This window comes from Citrus sinensis, chromosome 1, assembly GCF_022201045.2.
Source record: "Citrus sinensis cultivar Valencia sweet orange chromosome 1, DVS_A1.0, whole genome shotgun sequence".
NCBI classification, from domain to species: Eukaryota; Viridiplantae; Streptophyta; class Magnoliopsida; order Sapindales; family Rutaceae; genus Citrus; species Citrus sinensis.
Window position 1 is genome coordinate 22346493 of NC_068556.1, and position 17038 is coordinate 22363530.

Below are 17038 nucleotides of genomic sequence, written 5' to 3' on the forward strand. Positions count from 1 at the left end.
CAGCAAAATCATGAAAAAGGTATCTTAAAATTAAACCACGCTTCGGTAACAATATTAATAACCACAATTTCATTCTTATTGACAGCAAAATAGCAAAACAGGAGTGCATTACCACGAATGTCTAAATTAGAAGCATAAACCCTAAGTTAATAGTGCCACTACCACTATCTATATCAAATGGCAAAAGAATTACCAATATTATGGAGCACAGACAACCACCCTTTTCAGCTTCTTCAAAACAACACCGAAAACCCATCTTTCCTCACAAAACAAACACATAAAATCACTAATTTCTAGCAAGCATTGGTTTATTTAGCTGGAGGAAATTTTAAGAAGTTCGATATAAACAACAACATCCACATTCTTCATATCATAACAGTGCTAAATCCCATTTTTATTCAACAAACAAACTCACATAAAACCCCCCAAATTTCTAGCATCATAAGGTTTGATTAGCTCACAACTTCATAAATCAGATTGTAAAAGTGACAAATGACAAATGCATCAGCTTCGTCACACACATCAACAAAGCCATTTTTATTTTCAATTAGCAAAAAATGCCCTCAGTTTCTTCAATAAATAACCGATTTCCAAAAAAACAACAATCATTAGTTTCTAACATGTAAGGAGCTTTTCCAAAGACCAACCTTTTATGTTAGGATCCCTCATCAACTAGATCTAGGATTAGGTGACACCCCCAAGGTCAAGAACGCAAGACCCTTGTCGCAAGGGCCAACTTCAAAGGATCAACCTAACTCTAATATCAATTGTTACAAACCCATAAGGTAGAATTCAATCGTAAAAATAGACTTGTAATAGAAGGGTGCTTAGGGGTTAATGAACTAACAACTAGTCTTCCACTTAGTTGATGTGAGATCCCAAAATTTTACATAGTTCTACAGCAGTCATTTTTGACACTGGCCATCTGCAAAACTCACTCATTACCACCTTTGAGCCACGACCTAATTAATCTTTCGTCGTTCATGACTTTGATTATGCTTTGCATCAGTGACTAAGCAGCTTTTGCTTTTCTTTTCTTTTTTACTAAAATTGTCTGAATACGAATTTACCCTCAAACATTCATAGTTTAATAGTCTACGAAACAATATTGAAAAGGTGGGGGAGGTAAGTGTAATAACGATCATACTTTCTATCTAAGTGGAAATAAGATAAATCGCATGGAGGTCCCTAAAAATAACCCAAACGACTACAGTACAAAACAGCACAGTGAAAGCAAAAGTGACAAACCAATACAATCCTAATTCCTAAAAGTCGGCCAAAGTTAAAAAAACATTTATTGTGCGAACGCAACAAAAATTCGATCAGCTTACAGAATGCACAGACTGAGACACCACCATATACAAACATAGTTTTCTTGACAATGCTTCTTCATTTTTAGACCAAAACCTTAAAGCAGCACAACAGAAAAACCCAACAAAATGCTCTCTCTGATGATCTCCGCCCAGTCCTTATCACTTCCTCTTCAAACCCTCTGCGTCGGGGTCTCAAGACTCTCACTTCAAACCCGGTCTCTTTCACTTTCACTCCAACAAAAACCAACCCTTTTCTCATAAAGCAAACAAAAATGTACCCACTTGCTGCTGCCTGCGGTGAAGGCCATGAAGAAGCCTTGAGCAAAGATGAAGATGAAGAAATGAAAAGGAGAGACCTTGAGCTGAGGTTGAGGAGGGGTCTTATCAAAAAAGTGTACTGTATCTTGGTATCTCAGTTGTTGTTTGGTGTTGTTGTCTATGCAGTGGCCAAGATTCACCCTCCAATCACAGCTTTCTTCAAGAAAAACTTACCTACTTATATGGTCCTGTGATCATTGGCACCTTCTGTATGTAAAACTAAAACAATAACCCCGATATCTCTTTTGGTTTTCTTTTATTAATGTTTGTTCTTTAGTCTTTACTAACATAAAACCCACAATCTTTTTGCAGTCTGCATACCCATGATGCTTTTTCGGAAAAAGAGCTTCCTGAATGTTGCCTTGCTTTTGCTTTCCACTGTTGGTATGCTTGTTCCAGTTGCTGTAAGCATACCTGATAGACCTTTAGTTGGGCTCAATGGTTTGTGTTCTTATTCTTTTGTTGACCCATTTAAGGACTTGTCCTATTTCTCTATATGTATGATTGATTTTTTAATGGGTAATGCTCACAGAAAGAATGGTGCTTGCGGCGTTGCTTTCTACCTTGGCCACGGTTGCTTCACTCACCAAGTTCACTTTTTGGGCTTCTAAGAAGGGAAAGGACAAAGCGTTGAACCAGCTTGAGCCTTTAGTACAATTTACCCTTGTTTTTACTTTCACCAATGGTATTATGAAGGTTGGTGGTGATTTTTCTTTTTAAAGCTACAGTCACATCACACGGTTCTAATTAGTCTTTTCATTTAATTTATTTTAGGGAAATTATCATTCGTATACCCTATATTTGCTCTGTTATCAAAAATACTACAATACTTTGAGGGTGTATCAATCGTCCACCCTTAGTTGATAAAATGTATCAGCTGACCACCAAACCGTTAGTTGCCGTTTGAAAGTTAACGGAATTACAGTGAATTGACGATTTTACCTTTAAAAATTATCACTTGTATACCCTTAAATTCTTTTTTTATCACTTGTATACCCTTAAATTATCACTTATATCATATGAAAAGACCAAATTACCCTTCTGACGTCATCATACTTAAACGGCAACTAACGGTTTGATGGTCAGCTGATACATTTTGTCAACTTAGGGTGGACGATTGATACACCCTCAAAGTGTTGTAGTATTTTTGATAATGGAGTAAACTAAGGGTATACAAATAATAATTTCCCTTTATTTTAATCTTGGATCATTTGTTCATTGGTTCAATTCTGCTGCTGCTATTGCTGTGCTGCATGTTTTCATCTGCTCCGGCTTCGTCATTTGTCGCACTCACAAGCTGCTGAAGCGTTTCGGCTATGATGAATATATAGGGGCCTCTGCTCATCTTTTCTTCTTCATATTTGGCCTCTTTGTCAAGATATGGGAGATTCTATGGACGTGCTACAGAGGCTGAAGGTTTAAACAGCGGCATCGTTTTTTTTAATTGGTAGTATCCGGTAAAAGATATCTTTGCAATGACAAATCTTTTGTAGTAGACATTTTGGGAACAAATGTAATCATGCGGCAGCCTTCCCTTCTGTTAATTTTGCTCTTAAATCATCTGGTTGAGTTGAGACTCAAGAGAGCGTATTCCTAGTAGTTGTTTTGAAACTGACAATTTCTAATGCAGTAAAGTAGAGATTCATCATTGAATTTATCTGAACTTCAAATGATAAAGAATCCCTTCAAGGTTTTGGAAAGGATTGACTTAAGAATGCAGGACATGTCTTCTAGGATTCACAAGACTGAAACTCTAATACTAAAACAACCCGAAACAATGCCGATTTAACAGAGCTGATTATATATAGACAGAGCACATCAGAAGAAAGTTGAAAACCACTAACACAGTTTCAGTGTCTCAAAGCCTCATTAAAACTGATTTTATCTATACATTAAATTTCGCTAAAACAACATGTATGCTAACCTTTAGTCCGTTTCCGTGGCAGAGCAAATGATGCAAAATCTATAATAACCTAATTTAAAAAATTTTAAACCATAACTTCAACAAATCATTAAGAGAGTTGATAGGATGAAACAACTCAATTTAAAATGGGATTGAACCATACATGGCTGGAAACCATAGAATAAATCCGAAAACTTTATTAACAACATGAGCATGTATGAAGCAATCCAATTACTAACAGCAAAATAACCACAAATGCAGGCATCATTCTTAGCAACGATAAAATACCGATAATAGTTCTTAGAAACAAATATAGAGCAGCAGGGTTGGGAACATTAAAGGCTTAAGATGAGGATAGAATTTTGTAAGGAAAGAGACAGATATAAAAGGAAGTTTCTACCATAGCATCATCGTGGGTTCCCGCAAAAACTTGCATTAAAAGAAATTCTGATCAATAAAAATCATAAAATGTGATTTTAATATGAATCCAGTTACTTGGAATTTTCTATTGAATAAAATATTTACAAAATAAATTACAATGATCAAATAAATTATTTAAGACAAACTAAATACACATTATTCTGAGAGTAAAACACATGTTATTAATTCAGAACACTTTTGTCCTGGAGTCATAACTAATCATGATTTAACTGGTTGATCGTCATCTTCAATATCCCAGCTCAAATCCTCATCTTCCTCAGCAGCATTCAACTGCTTTCGCAAATCAGCTCTACTCACGCTGCTGACAGCATCACCCTTATTCTCATCATTGCTCCTAATATCCTCAATCTCATCCCACCCAAGATCTTCCTCCTCAGGCATAGACGGTTGGCTTGAGACCACCGACACATCACTATCTTTGCACGAATCAACATTCTCTGCCTTCTCCTTCACAACCACAGATTTCTCACTACTATTTTCCTCGCTCCCAGAATTTCCATTCCCTGACTTCTCAACATCATTCTCATTGACTAAATTCTCAGCCGAGTCTCCCTCCTTCGGCTCCAAATTTCCACTTGATTCACCCTTAATCATAGACACACCACTCTCATCATCGTCATCAAAATCCCAACTCAAATCCTCATCCTCATCCATAGAAATGACTCTGTTCACCAGCCTAGCTCTCGCCTCCTCCGCTTGTTTCAACTTATGCACCCCATAAAAATACCTACTCCAAAATGTTTCTTCATCAACAACTTCATTATTCAACACAACCTCCCTATAAATCTCTCCAATAACCCCATTTTCCTTGAGCAGTTTCTCAATTTCAACCATTCTCTCACCATCCAACTTAAAACCTAATTTCCAACTCCCAAACTCTTCTAAATCCTCCGGTTCCTTACAATACGTATCGTAATTGCTCTGAAGCGAATTCAATTGCATTTCAAAACGACTATAAATTTTAACATCACTCAACCGTCTGCTACCACTTCGACTATTATTATTAATATTATTATCAGAACCAGAATCGTATTGATCTTGTGATTCGGTTAAGAGATTGCGCTTACCCTGAGAGATAATATCAGCCGTCGATTTCCAGACGGTGGAGCTGATGTCGTCGATGGCTTGGCCGACAGACTCCAGCGACTCTTGCGCGACGGAGGCGCCGATCTCGAAGGACGCAGGTAAGTCCTTGACGGCGCGCGAGGCGGCCTCGCGGATCACAGCGGTCTCCTTTTTCAGGCCGGATCGGAAATCCTCGAAGTCCTTTTTGTAGGATTCGATCACCGAGCCCCATACTGAGTTCAAATTCGGATTCGGGTCCGGGTTTTCCGACTCAGAGGGTTCTGGATCTTTAGAGAACACGGACTTGAAGAAATTCATCGAAGGTTTCCTTTTTCTTCCTTCCTCTTTTGGTGTTTCTCAGGGGTTTCGAAGAGGAATCTCGGTATGCCAGCAGGAGACGCCAGAGAGAAAGTGCAAGAATATATAATTGTCAGCTAATAGAGTTTCCACTAATTACTGATATTGTAATTATATAAATAACTAATTTGATTAATTATAGAGTTCTAAAATCTTGCATTATTATTAATATTATTATACGGGGAAAAAAAAAGGGTTAAAGTTGAAGGTTGTTTAGCAGTTTTAAGGATTTACAGCCCACATCTGAGAGGGAAAGAAACTGACAGGATGTTAGTTAACCTGTCCGGCTATTAACTGTATAAACTGTCACGCTTAACAAACATAATCCCTAAATCGACAGATGTTGTACCACTAACGGTTGACGTTAACGGGCCTCTCAAGTCAATATTATGAAAATGATCTAATGTGAAATGAACATTTCTAACACTCAAAACCAGCTCTGTCCATCTACAAACAATTTGCTTTGATTTGCTTGATGAAAACGATACAACACCAACTATAAAAACCAGATCGATTTTGTTTCATAACTTGTAAGAACAGGATGTGCCGCATTTACAACTATGCATTTATGACTTGTCTTTCCACTCGGCAAATCATAGCAGCAGAAAAATCATTTTAATTTTAAATATAGATAGAATCTCATTACAAAAGGAGATACAGACGACTCGGGATTTGGAACCTAGCAGTCATGATTAGGCAGACCAGACACTCTTTCAATTTCCTTCATGATCAGTTCCTTTTCCTCTTCAAACTGGTCGTCATCCGCACCTGCAAAGTATTCTTGGAGTGATGATCTTGAAGCACAAGTAAGATTTTCACCGAGGGCTTTCCTAAACGACATTTTCAAGTATAAATTTCAGGTCTCGTGCCAGGCAGCATGCAATTACCTTTTCCAACAGAGAGATTGCGAAGCAGCTCCAGCAATTTTTCATGGTTTTTCGCCAGAATAACCTTTACTTCATGCGGCTTGTTAGGATTAGCAACAAAAACCTACATGTTAGAAAGGAGGAGAATAAAAGCAAATGAGAACCAAATTTAAGTGGAATTATTTTCATCAACTAATTCTCTGTCACAATAGTTAACATGCATTCTTCAACTCATTGGTCCCCTTTCACGTATTAAAATTTAAAGGGTGATTTGGATTCTCCCACACCAGATAAAAATATTCATTACACTGAGGAGGATTCAAAATCTGGAATAAATTCCCCAACTGTTCTGTCACGTGGAATCTTGTCAAAAAAAGAAGTAAGTGGATCCACTAGCTTTTGCTCTCACTGTCTGTCAATACCAGCTCAGGATGATCATGAAATGAATATTTCAAGATCGTTGAAACACTTCACATATCAAAATGCATCCATAAACTTGTTCAATATTCAAAGGATGGCACAAACTCCCTGTTACTTTCAGGTGGGAAGCAAGAAGGCAGGATTTGGGGATAAGTGCTCTATCGCCCACCAACTCATGCCATTGAAAAATTTTCAAAAAGAGCATTTGTTTTATTTCTTCTTTTAAGAAAATTTATATATCCATCTGAGCAAGTAGAATTGATGTCTTCCCAATAGATATCCCAAACCAAAGACAATTAATTTATGTGCTAAAATAAAATGGACTCCAGTTCTACCGAATGAGTGGTACTGCACCCATGGGAAACGTATTGGGATCAAGTCATGACATTGAACCCAATTGTGGATGAGCCTAAGGCATTAACAGCTTTGTTGATATATAGACAGGAAGGGAAAATGAGAAAGCATGAAGAAAATGGAATATCATCACCTTGAAAATGTGGAAAGCTGAGATCTGAATATTTTTGCTCGAATCCTGTTAGTCCAAAAGTAAACAGAGAAGAAATGGTTAGGAACAAGGTAAAAGCTGCAAATATCTACTGAACACGAGATTTTAGACTATTTTAGATTTGGCAGTCCATTCATTCACAACCAACATTATCATCTCACGATTCAAACCTTCGAACTGTAAACCAAATCTTATCTTATCAGAAAGATGAAAAGAAACACAGTCCTTCGTGAAACAAAGTCCAAGAACAAAAATAATAATAATAGCCCCTAGCATAGCAAAAATTACTAAAACATTTTACTTTCCTTCAAGCAGAAACTCCACTCCTGAGGGTTGTCTAAGATGGCCTTTGATCATTATCAGCTCTTATTCTCATTCTAATTTGCATAAAAAGAAGATTGATCATGGTGGAAAGCATTTTAGAAGATATTCTTCTGGGATAACTATAAAAACGATAAAGGAATGAAATGCTTCAAGACATCAGACCAAAGAAAGCCAACAGTTAAATTCTATTACAGAGTCCAGCATGGGAATAGAAGCATCTTTATGTTGTTGACAAAATATTGAAGTGAAACAAATAAAATCATGTACGCCAGAAGAAAAAGACAGCCCAAGCTGAATAAAAGACAGCAAAAAAGATAGTGAACATTCATGATTTATCATAATAGGGAATCACCATAATGCTGCCCAGAAAAGTACCACTACTGGTCATGCAGACAAAAGATGACCAGAAGAACCACAAAGCACATAAGGAAAGAATTAAAATACCTTCAGCAGTGTCATCATGACTTTCAAAAATCGAACTTCTAAAATGTATCTCTTCATTATATGGGAATTTGGAGGCTCCAAAAGAAACTCCGAGAGAAGCTAAATCCATGAAGACTACATAATTAGTAAATCTTGTAGATCTAAATAATGAAAGAGACCAAAGTGGAAACTCTAGCCTGAACTAACCTTCAAAGATTGCCTTCTTGTTACGTAATTAGAAGACGTCAACAGTTTCTCATACAGATCAAAGAACTGGAACAACAGTATCTCATCAGATACGCTGAAAGGATAAAATGTAAATCAAATTTATGAATAAAATTTTAAAAACAAATGCTATTTTCGCTCCCTGCACCATGCAGATGCATAAAATCAAGGGCATGTGCACTTGATTGTCTCAAAAACAACAACAAAAACTCAGACCTTTTAAAACTGTTTTCTAATAAACTTTAAGCCAAAGAAAATTAGTAGGTGGAAACACATTCAATCTTGATTAAGAGTTCTGAAGCAACACTTCAGCCATATGTAGATCTGTCATGAATACCATCACACAGAAATTAAGTGAGTGCATACCTCATCATAATGAGCAGTCAAATATTCAGAGACTACGGTTAAATGTTTTGTAAGCAGATCCTGTCATTCAAAAGGAACCATAAGCATAAAAGTTCAATAGGTAAATGTCAAAAAAATATGGCAGATAACAAACTAATAAGTCTGACCTTGAAGGTAGAAAATGCATCTGAAGCAACGTCAAAGGTAGGTAACTCCACAAATTTGAAGAATAATTCAAAGCTTGCAGACTCTAAAATGTATCTGAAAAATCACTATAAATTTAACTGCATGAAAAGATGAAAACATAAAGGGGCACATACATTTTTCTGCAAGAAAAAAACATATCAAAACAGCGGATTCCATTATGGAAATTTTATTGCTTTGACAAAGCGCTGGGTTTTCATAAATTTTTTATGAGATCTAAGTATCTCAGTTCTGAAAGCTTGACCACTTATTCCTCCAACTACATGCAGTTCTCTATATTGCATGTCGGGTTCATTTCACATTTAAATGAGTAATATGGTCCTTTCTGTCCACCATAAACAACCCAGAAAGAAACAGACAAGGTGCAAAGAAATATCTTACCTAGCAAGTGACGGAAATTTTATGCACTCCCTCAACATAATTCCACAATGTAAAGCAACTTCCTTATTATCATAGCTGCTTGTACAAAAAACAATGTGTCACACGCAGTATTACCATACTTGATTTGTATATTGAAAACAATAGATAAGTGTAAGAAGACGGTAATCAACTACATTTTTGGGTCAAGATAGTTCCTTGAATGAACAGTCACTGAGTACAACTAAACAATCTATGAAATAAAACAGCAACAATTAACATATGTACAGAACCTCAAGCCTATAAACAGAATCATCATCTTTCCAAATGATAGTACTCGGGCCTCCCCAGGTGACTAAATTGGCCATATCTACACAAGATAGGATGACCGGATATGGTGAACAACCCATTCTCAAAAAACATAGAAATAAGGCACAAAAGCGTAAGTACAAATGAAAAATATGGCATAAAATTACCAGACGACAAGAAAATCCAGTAACTCGAAATGGTTCTCAATGAATTGTACACAGCAATATGTGGAGTCAACTTTTTGCTTCAACAATATGGACCAGCAATGCACTAAATCCTTTCTCGCCTATATCAAACAAACAACATATACATCATTGCGAGAAAATACATAATCTACATGCATGAAAATGTTTAAATAGTTGTGATAACTTACTTCCCATCCCAGTATTGGCAACTTGTGAACTAGAAGGATGAGAACATCCTCTTTACAAACTTCAGTTGCCAACTGTAAAACTTGGTCTGCATTTGGTTCAACCTCCCCATCTCCAGAAAGCATACACCTCATTGTTACAAAATTCTTTTCAATTTCTTCCATTGCCTGCAGTAAATACACGAAAGAAAGGTATCAATATCCATAGAAATAACTGGCCAAAAGAGAAATCCGGTCCAATATCACTTATGGACTCCTTTAAGAATATGTCTATGTATGAATTAACATGTAAGCTAAGTGACTGTGTCAGTCTCTGCTCCACAAGATTGTAGCATTTGCTTCCTTCTTTAGGGTAACATGGCTACTGCAGAAAGCAGACTTCACACTTCCACAAACTGAAATCATGCACTCACCAAGCAAGCAAAACACAGTGATCGCATTTGTAATCATCCATTTCAAGTATTTGATTTCTCTGTCTCTCTCTTTTCTTTTCTTTCTTTTTTTTTTAAAAATTAAATTCTCTAAAACAATGAATGTACAGTAATGCCAACAAATATAACTATTCAATTTAGCAGTCCACAGTAAAGCAAAAGCAATTGATAGAAAATCATCATATTACGGACACAATCCACAGAACCCAAATGAAAATTTCTTCATTAACAACAATTCAAGGCTAACCCAGATGAAAATTCAAGCATAAAACAGAGAAATTGAATCAAAATGATACCTTTTCGAGGGCTTTGACTTCAACAACGGTCTTGATGTCGAGAGCCATTAGGCTTACCTTGGTCGCCTTCACCACCTCCAGAGGCGTTTTAGGCCTTGACGGCTTGAAGAATGAGAACGACATGATCGATCGTCGTTTTGAATCTGATCAATTCAAACTCTCTTTGTATCTTCTTTACCTTTGCTTTATTATTGCTCGTGTTTGGTTTTTGTAGTCTCTTTTGTTATTAGGTCGCCTGATCATGCATTTCACTGTTTTTTTTGTTGATTTTTCGTAGAGTTCTACAAAATTGAAAATGTGGAAAAATTAGAACAACCAGAACAAGCTGTGTTGAAACTAGACATCAATTATGACTTTAGTCCCTCAAGTTTTATAGAATCTTCAACAAGTTCAATAATATTACAAATATAGCAATTTAGGGCCAATTTGGAATTAGATATAAGCTATTTCCGTTGGGCCGATAAAAAAAGTTGTTAATTTAAAAAATATTTTGATAGTTGATAAATTATATTAGTGTAGTTGATGTGAGTTTAAAAAGTACAATAAATGTGTTTATAAATTTTATTATGAAAGTACTATTTTATTGTAAAATAACTAAAATAAACATAAGTTTAAATTGTCTATTAAAATAAGTTTAATAAAATTGTTTAAACATGTCTTTTTTTCTTTTTAAAGCATTTAAAATTACATAAAAGTGAAAAAATTTAATTAAAATAAAATATAACGAATTTTATAATCTATTAAATAAAATATAATAAAAATTCATATTTATACACACATCCAAATAAAATAAAAAAATAATATGAATTACATTTACATTAAATTTGTTACAACAATTTTTCTCAATCTTTCTGTTTCTTGTGATCTAGAGTTATTAATATTGTGATACTCTTCTTAAGTGCCATTGTTTTTTTCTATTTCTTCCTCAAAAATCGAAGTAGGATCATTTTTAATGTTGTCAAAATGAATATCACAATGTGCATGCCTCATTGTGTATTGTACAATGTTATAATTTTAATGAATATTTACGCAATCATATGTAAGTTTTATTAATTCTAATAATAGAAAATAAACGTAAAATACAAAAAATGTGAATTCATTAGATCAAAATTTTGATATTAAAGAAAATGTATAATAGTTAGAGCGGTAATATAATATTTAATGGTTTATATATTATAGTTATCTTTTTATTAAAACGATAAAGTTGAGACTTTAAAAAAGTGTGATGACTTATTTAATGAGCTCATTATAAAAAATAATTTTCCACTTATTTTTATAATTTTTGTTAAAAGTCGTAAAATAAGTAGGTCATAAAATTTTAACCTTGTCACAAATTACCCAATAATTGTAATTAGTGTTATCGTTTTATGACAGTGATGGTAATTACGACAAAAAGTAGGGGCATTACTGGTAATTAAAAGCACCATAGAAGCTTGTAACCGCCGACTCCGCCAATCGACCCGACTGACACAACGTAATAAGAAGACAACAATCAGAACAAGCGCGAAGAAATCACAATTCACAAAATTCAATCATCAATCGTCAATCAATCATTTGAGATTTGATAATGCGAGGGCACGATCGGATCAACACGTGTCTGCCGGACGAGGTGATTCTAGAGATATTCCGACACCTCGATTCCAAGGCTAGCCGCGACGCCTGCTCACTCGTCTGCCGGCGTTGGCTTACGCTAGAGCGGCTCAGCCGCACCACCCTCCGCATCGGCGCCTCTGGTAGCCCCGACCTCTTCGTCAAGCTGCTTTCTCGGCGTTTTGCTAATGTCAAAAGTATTCACATCGATGAACGACTCTCTGTTTCGATCCCTGTCCAGCACGTAAGCACGCCCCGTTTAATGCCTTTTGTTATCTTTATATAGATTGTCAATTTATGAATTTTTTTCATTATTTTTGTTCAGAAGACTTCACATTCTGAGGAGATGATTTATAATCAAATTGAGATTTTGGTTGGAACTGAAAATTGTTTTGTCGTGTCAATAATTATTCATGAAGGACTCAGTTGGGGGGGGGGAAATTGAATCTTCACGTGCAACATAGCTGAAATTTTCGAACTCTTTATTGATTTTCTTCGAATTCTTTATTGATTTTCTTTTTTGTTCATGTTTTAAGTTTAGGAGAGATCTGCAGCTGAAATGAAGTTAGTAAGATAATATATATTCTTATATATATGTTATGTAGGGTCGAAGACGTGGTGATCAGTCGAAGTTGTCAGCTCTGCAGCTGCATTACTTGACCGAGAAAACTGGGTCTGAGGATGGTCAATTTCAATCTGAGTCGTATTGTTTATCAGATTCTGGGTTGAATGCGCTTGCTGATGGATTTTCAAAGCTTGAGAAGTTGAGCTTGATATGGTGCTCAAACATTTCAAGTTTGGGATTGATGTCCCTTGCCCAGAAGTGTATACACTTGAAATCTTTGGATTTGCAGGTAATTTTTACTCCCTTTTCCTGAGTCGTTAATGTTTCGGTTGTCGGTGTGTGAGTTCTGTTTATTGATGTTTGAATGACAGTGTCTTTTCCACATCAAGCTTGCCTGCCATTTGAATGCTTAAATTGGTCCTGAATTTTGGTTTTTGCAAGGGTTGCTATGTTGGTGATCAAGGTCTAGCTGCAGTAGGAAAAGTTTGTAACCAACTTGAAGATCTGAACTTGCGTTTTTGTGAAGGCTTGACCGACACAGGTCTAGTTGACTTGGCTCATGGTTGTGGGAAATCATTAAAATCTCTTGGTATTGCAGCCTGTGTGAAAATAACTGATGTTTCATTAGAAGCAGTGGGGTCTCACTGTAAATCTCTTGAAACCTTGTCACTGGATTCAGAATTTATCCATAACAAAGGAGTGCATGCTGTGGCCCAAGGTTGTCCACTTTTGAGAGTTTTGAAGCTACAATGCATCAATGTTACGGATGAGGCTTTGGTAGCTGTGGGAAATCAGTGTCTGTCTCTGGAGTTATTGGCTTTATACAGCTTCCAGCAATTTACTGATAAGTGAGTTCCTTTTCATTCTTATGTTATGCAAAGTTACAAAATCATATCATTCGAATTGTAAACAAACTGTAAGAACTTCAAACATAATTGGTCATTATCTTTTAGTAACTTCGTTATTGAATGAAACATCAGATCTAGGTTCAAATCCTTGTTTTTTATATTATGGGCCGTATCAAAATAGAACAAGCATTAGAAAAGATGAAAATTCTTGCAATTGTTTAAGACTCCATAGAAATCTGAACCTTTATTGGTGATTTTAAATCACTATCTTTCTTCTTCCAGGTAATATATGATGTTGAGTTAGTGTAACTTATATTTCAGGGGCCTACATGCTGTGGGAAAGGGGTGTAAGAAGTTAAAAAATCTGACTCTAAGTGATTGCTATTTCCTGAGTGACATGGGCTTGGAAGCAATTGCCACAGGTTGCAAAGAACTTACACATCTTGAAATAAATGGCTGCCATAATATTGGAACTATGGGATTGGAGTCCATTGGAAAATCTTGCCGGTATGCTTCTTTTTGTAGTCTTAATTTAAATAAATAGGTAGTAGTATGATTTGCAAGCATTGCCAGGAACTAGCATTATTTTCCTTGGGAATAAATTTTCATGAAACCAATTATGAAAGTAAATTTTTATTTATTTTTTTGCAAAGCTTGTTAATAAACTAGCATTAAAGCTGTCGGAAAAAATCCTTGTACATGCTTTTGGTGTTTCAGCTTGTGTTACATTTTTTACTTTCTGCAGAAGCAAGAAATAAACTTCAAGCTTATTTACATATCAATCAATTGTTTTAGCAGATCAAGCAGTGATAATGCCTGGCTGCAGGTCTTCCATTATCCTTTTTGGGAATAAATTTTTCCATCTCAAGATTTTATAGTTTCTCGTCATATGATACCCTGAATATGCTGATTAAAGTTTAATATTTCTCAAAACCTGTAAAATGTACGTTTAGTTTTTAAATATACGTCCTTCCTGCTTCATATTGTAAGGGAACTGCAAAGAATGAATCACCTTTGATTATTATTATTATTTTTAAACGTCCATGATTAACTAAACATTTTATTTTCTATAGAAAAAAAGTAAATATTTTATTTGTTATCTGTATTTTTTTCTCTTGGTTGTAGTGTTTATGAAGTGTTTTGACCTCAACTCATTTGGATAACTGATGAGTGATGATCAAATCCTTAGTAGATTGGTGCAAAACTGTCATCACCAAACTACAGCCTTCCATGTATCTTCTCTTTAATTGCTCAAATGTTAATGTATTCTTTGACTTGTTTCTCACTGTTAATATAGGATGTTATATCTGCTTGCACGCTGGTCAATCTGAAATTTATTCCATATTTCATATTAATTGCAAGAGTCATGTTTTCAATTTCATGGTTAAAATTGTTCACTCTCTTTTTGTTTACTAGCAATAATTTTACAAAGTTGTCATCTCCAGATCTGTTGACTATTTGCAGGAATCTTACTGAGTTAGCATTGTTATACTGCCAAAGAATTGGTAATTTGGCTCTTCTTGAAGTTGGAAGGGGCTGTAAGTCTCTGCAAGCTCTTCATTTGGTAGATTGCTCCAGTATTGGAGATGATGCCATTTGTAGTATAGCTGAGGGTTGCCAGAATTTAAAGAAACTTCATATTCGCCGATGCTACAAGGTTCTCTCTCTCTCTCTCTCTCAAACCATTGCTTTTGTCAGTTTATTTGTGGTTCCGATACTACCTTCTCAGTTTGTTTCGACTAACATGATACTATGACAAAAATATTGCTAAGTTCCTGGCACTGATTTTATGGTTAACAGATTGTTGCTTGAACTCGGAAGAAGTTTTGCAACATATTTTTTGCTTTTACTATTCTACTATAATTCTGTGCAAAATGTTGGACTTCTGGCATGATTCTCTGTACCAAGCTAATGATCTAGGACATCCTTTCAGTTTCAGAGATCAATTTTGGTTTTTTGACATTAAGTGCTGTCCTGAATGTTGGTTTGGGACAATTAGAAATGGGCAAAACGATTATAAGAAATGTAAGAAACAGTCGATTCAGAAATATAAAAGTTTTTTTTCTTATTTGTCTGTTGTTTATTGTTTAGTCATTTGTTTGTATCTGCCTATTTTACTGAAGAACTGGTATTTTCTCTAACCAGTCTGCTCATGTTCTTTAGTTATCAATTTAAATGATGTAAATGTTATTTTACCTTTGAGGATCTATTAACTTTTTATGGTTCTTGTTCATAGATTGGCAACAATGGAATTGTAGCTGTGGGTGAGCATTGCAATTCTCTGACTGAACTCAGCCTCAGGTTCTGTGACAGGTACGGTAAATTTTTTTCCCCTCAGCTTCATAGTTATTCCCATTTCCACCTGGGATGCTTATTATTTAAATTTGCTAACTTGAGAGATATTTTATGTTGGTTTGGTATCATATAGATACTTGGTTGATTGTTTCTCTTTCATTCAGTAGTTGTCATGGTGTAGTTTCATGTTATATGATCGCAATAATCCATGATCTGCAAAGCCTTCTTTGTTTGCTCGACACCATTTGGGGAAATTTGGTGAATCATTGAAGTTGGCTTCTACCATAATGTTCTAGCTGATTTCGTATCAGTAGATAAACTTCTGATAGAATTGTTTATATTTTTGGGAAGCTTAGTGGATTAAACCTCTCTGGTTCTCTAGCTTTCCTTATTCACTCTTTCATATTAACAGGGTGGGGGATGAGGCCCTCATTTCCATAGGCCAGGGTTGCTCCTTGCAACATCTAAATGTTAGTGGCTGCCATCAAATAGGTGATGCTGGAATAATGGCCATTGCAAAAGGATGCCCTGAACTCAATTACCTGGATGTAAGCGTTCTCCAGGTAAGCCCTTTTCTGTCTCTTCTTGGTACATCTTCCAATTTATTTTTCATAAAGTGTTATTAAATTTAAATTTCTTGATCGGCAGAATTTGGGAGATCAGGCAATGGTTGAGTTAGGAAAAGGCTGTCCACTACTCAAGGACGTAGTGTTGTCGCACTGTCGTCAAATAACTGATGTCGGTCTATCCCATCTTGTTAAAAATTGCAGAATGCTCGAGTCCTGTCACATGGTTTATTGTCCTGGTATTACTGCAGCAGGAGTTGCCACTGTGGTTTCTGGTTGTGCCAACATAAAGAAGGTCATGGTTGAGAAGTGGAAGGTAAGTGAACGGACAAAAAGGAGGGCAGGAACTGTCATCTCGTACCTATGCGTGGACCTTTAGATAATTTCATCACAAGAGAATGCAGAAGAGCAATCCGCTCCTTTTTTTTTTTTTTTTTTTTGGGTTTTCTGTTATCTTTGGCTTTTGGTTCAATATATATATATTTTTTTTCTGGGTATAAGCTTAACTGTCTGCAAGTGTTTGTATCTAAATTATCTAGTATAAGGAATGTTGGGCAGTTCAGAGGAGTAAATAGTGGTTGCTGATGTATAGACAAATGTTATTGAATAGAAAAACAAAGAAAAGAAAAATGAAGCTGTAAATAATTTGCTTTTCATGTTTTATGCTTTCTACAAGCTCAACCTAGGGAACTATTAAGCGGA

The 17038-nt window shown here is 35.6% G+C and overlaps 3 protein-coding genes across 3 annotated transcripts; 1 reads left to right on the forward strand and 2 right to left on the reverse strand.

The window, feature by feature from the left end:
- Positions 1-4003: 4003 nt before the first annotated feature.
- Positions 4004-5485, reverse strand: LOC102631419 (uncharacterized). Its single transcript, XM_006489164.4, has one exon. It carries the CDS (start codon positions 5356-5358, stop codon positions 4174-4176), a length of 1185 nt encoding a protein of 394 aa, XP_006489227.1. The 5' UTR covers positions 5359-5485; the 3' UTR covers positions 4004-4173.
- A 358-nt stretch (positions 5486-5843) lies between these two features.
- LOC102631103 (uncharacterized) lies at positions 5844-10775 on the reverse strand. The gene is made up of 11 exons (XM_006489163.4): positions 10473-10775; positions 9749-9913; positions 9543-9661; positions 9091-9165; positions 8673-8766; positions 8527-8586; positions 8143-8208; positions 7957-8055; positions 7171-7215; positions 6285-6387; positions 5844-6165 (listed from the first exon to the last, which is right to left on the reverse strand). Exons 1-11 carry the CDS (start codon positions 10593-10595, stop codon positions 6077-6079), a joined length of 1038 nt encoding a protein of 345 aa, XP_006489226.1. The 5' UTR covers positions 10596-10775; the 3' UTR covers positions 5844-6076.
- Positions 10776-11921: 1146 nt separating this feature from the next.
- LOC102630803 (F-box/LRR-repeat protein 4) lies at positions 11922-16992 on the forward strand. The gene is made up of 8 exons (XM_006489162.4): positions 11922-12306; positions 12668-12916; positions 13069-13475; positions 13797-13982; positions 14940-15132; positions 15712-15788; positions 16183-16333; positions 16419-16992. Exons 1-8 carry the CDS (start codon positions 12040-12042, stop codon positions 16713-16715), a joined length of 1827 nt encoding a protein of 608 aa, XP_006489225.1. The 5' UTR covers positions 11922-12039; the 3' UTR covers positions 16716-16992.
- The last annotated feature ends 46 nt before the right edge of the window (positions 16993-17038 follow it).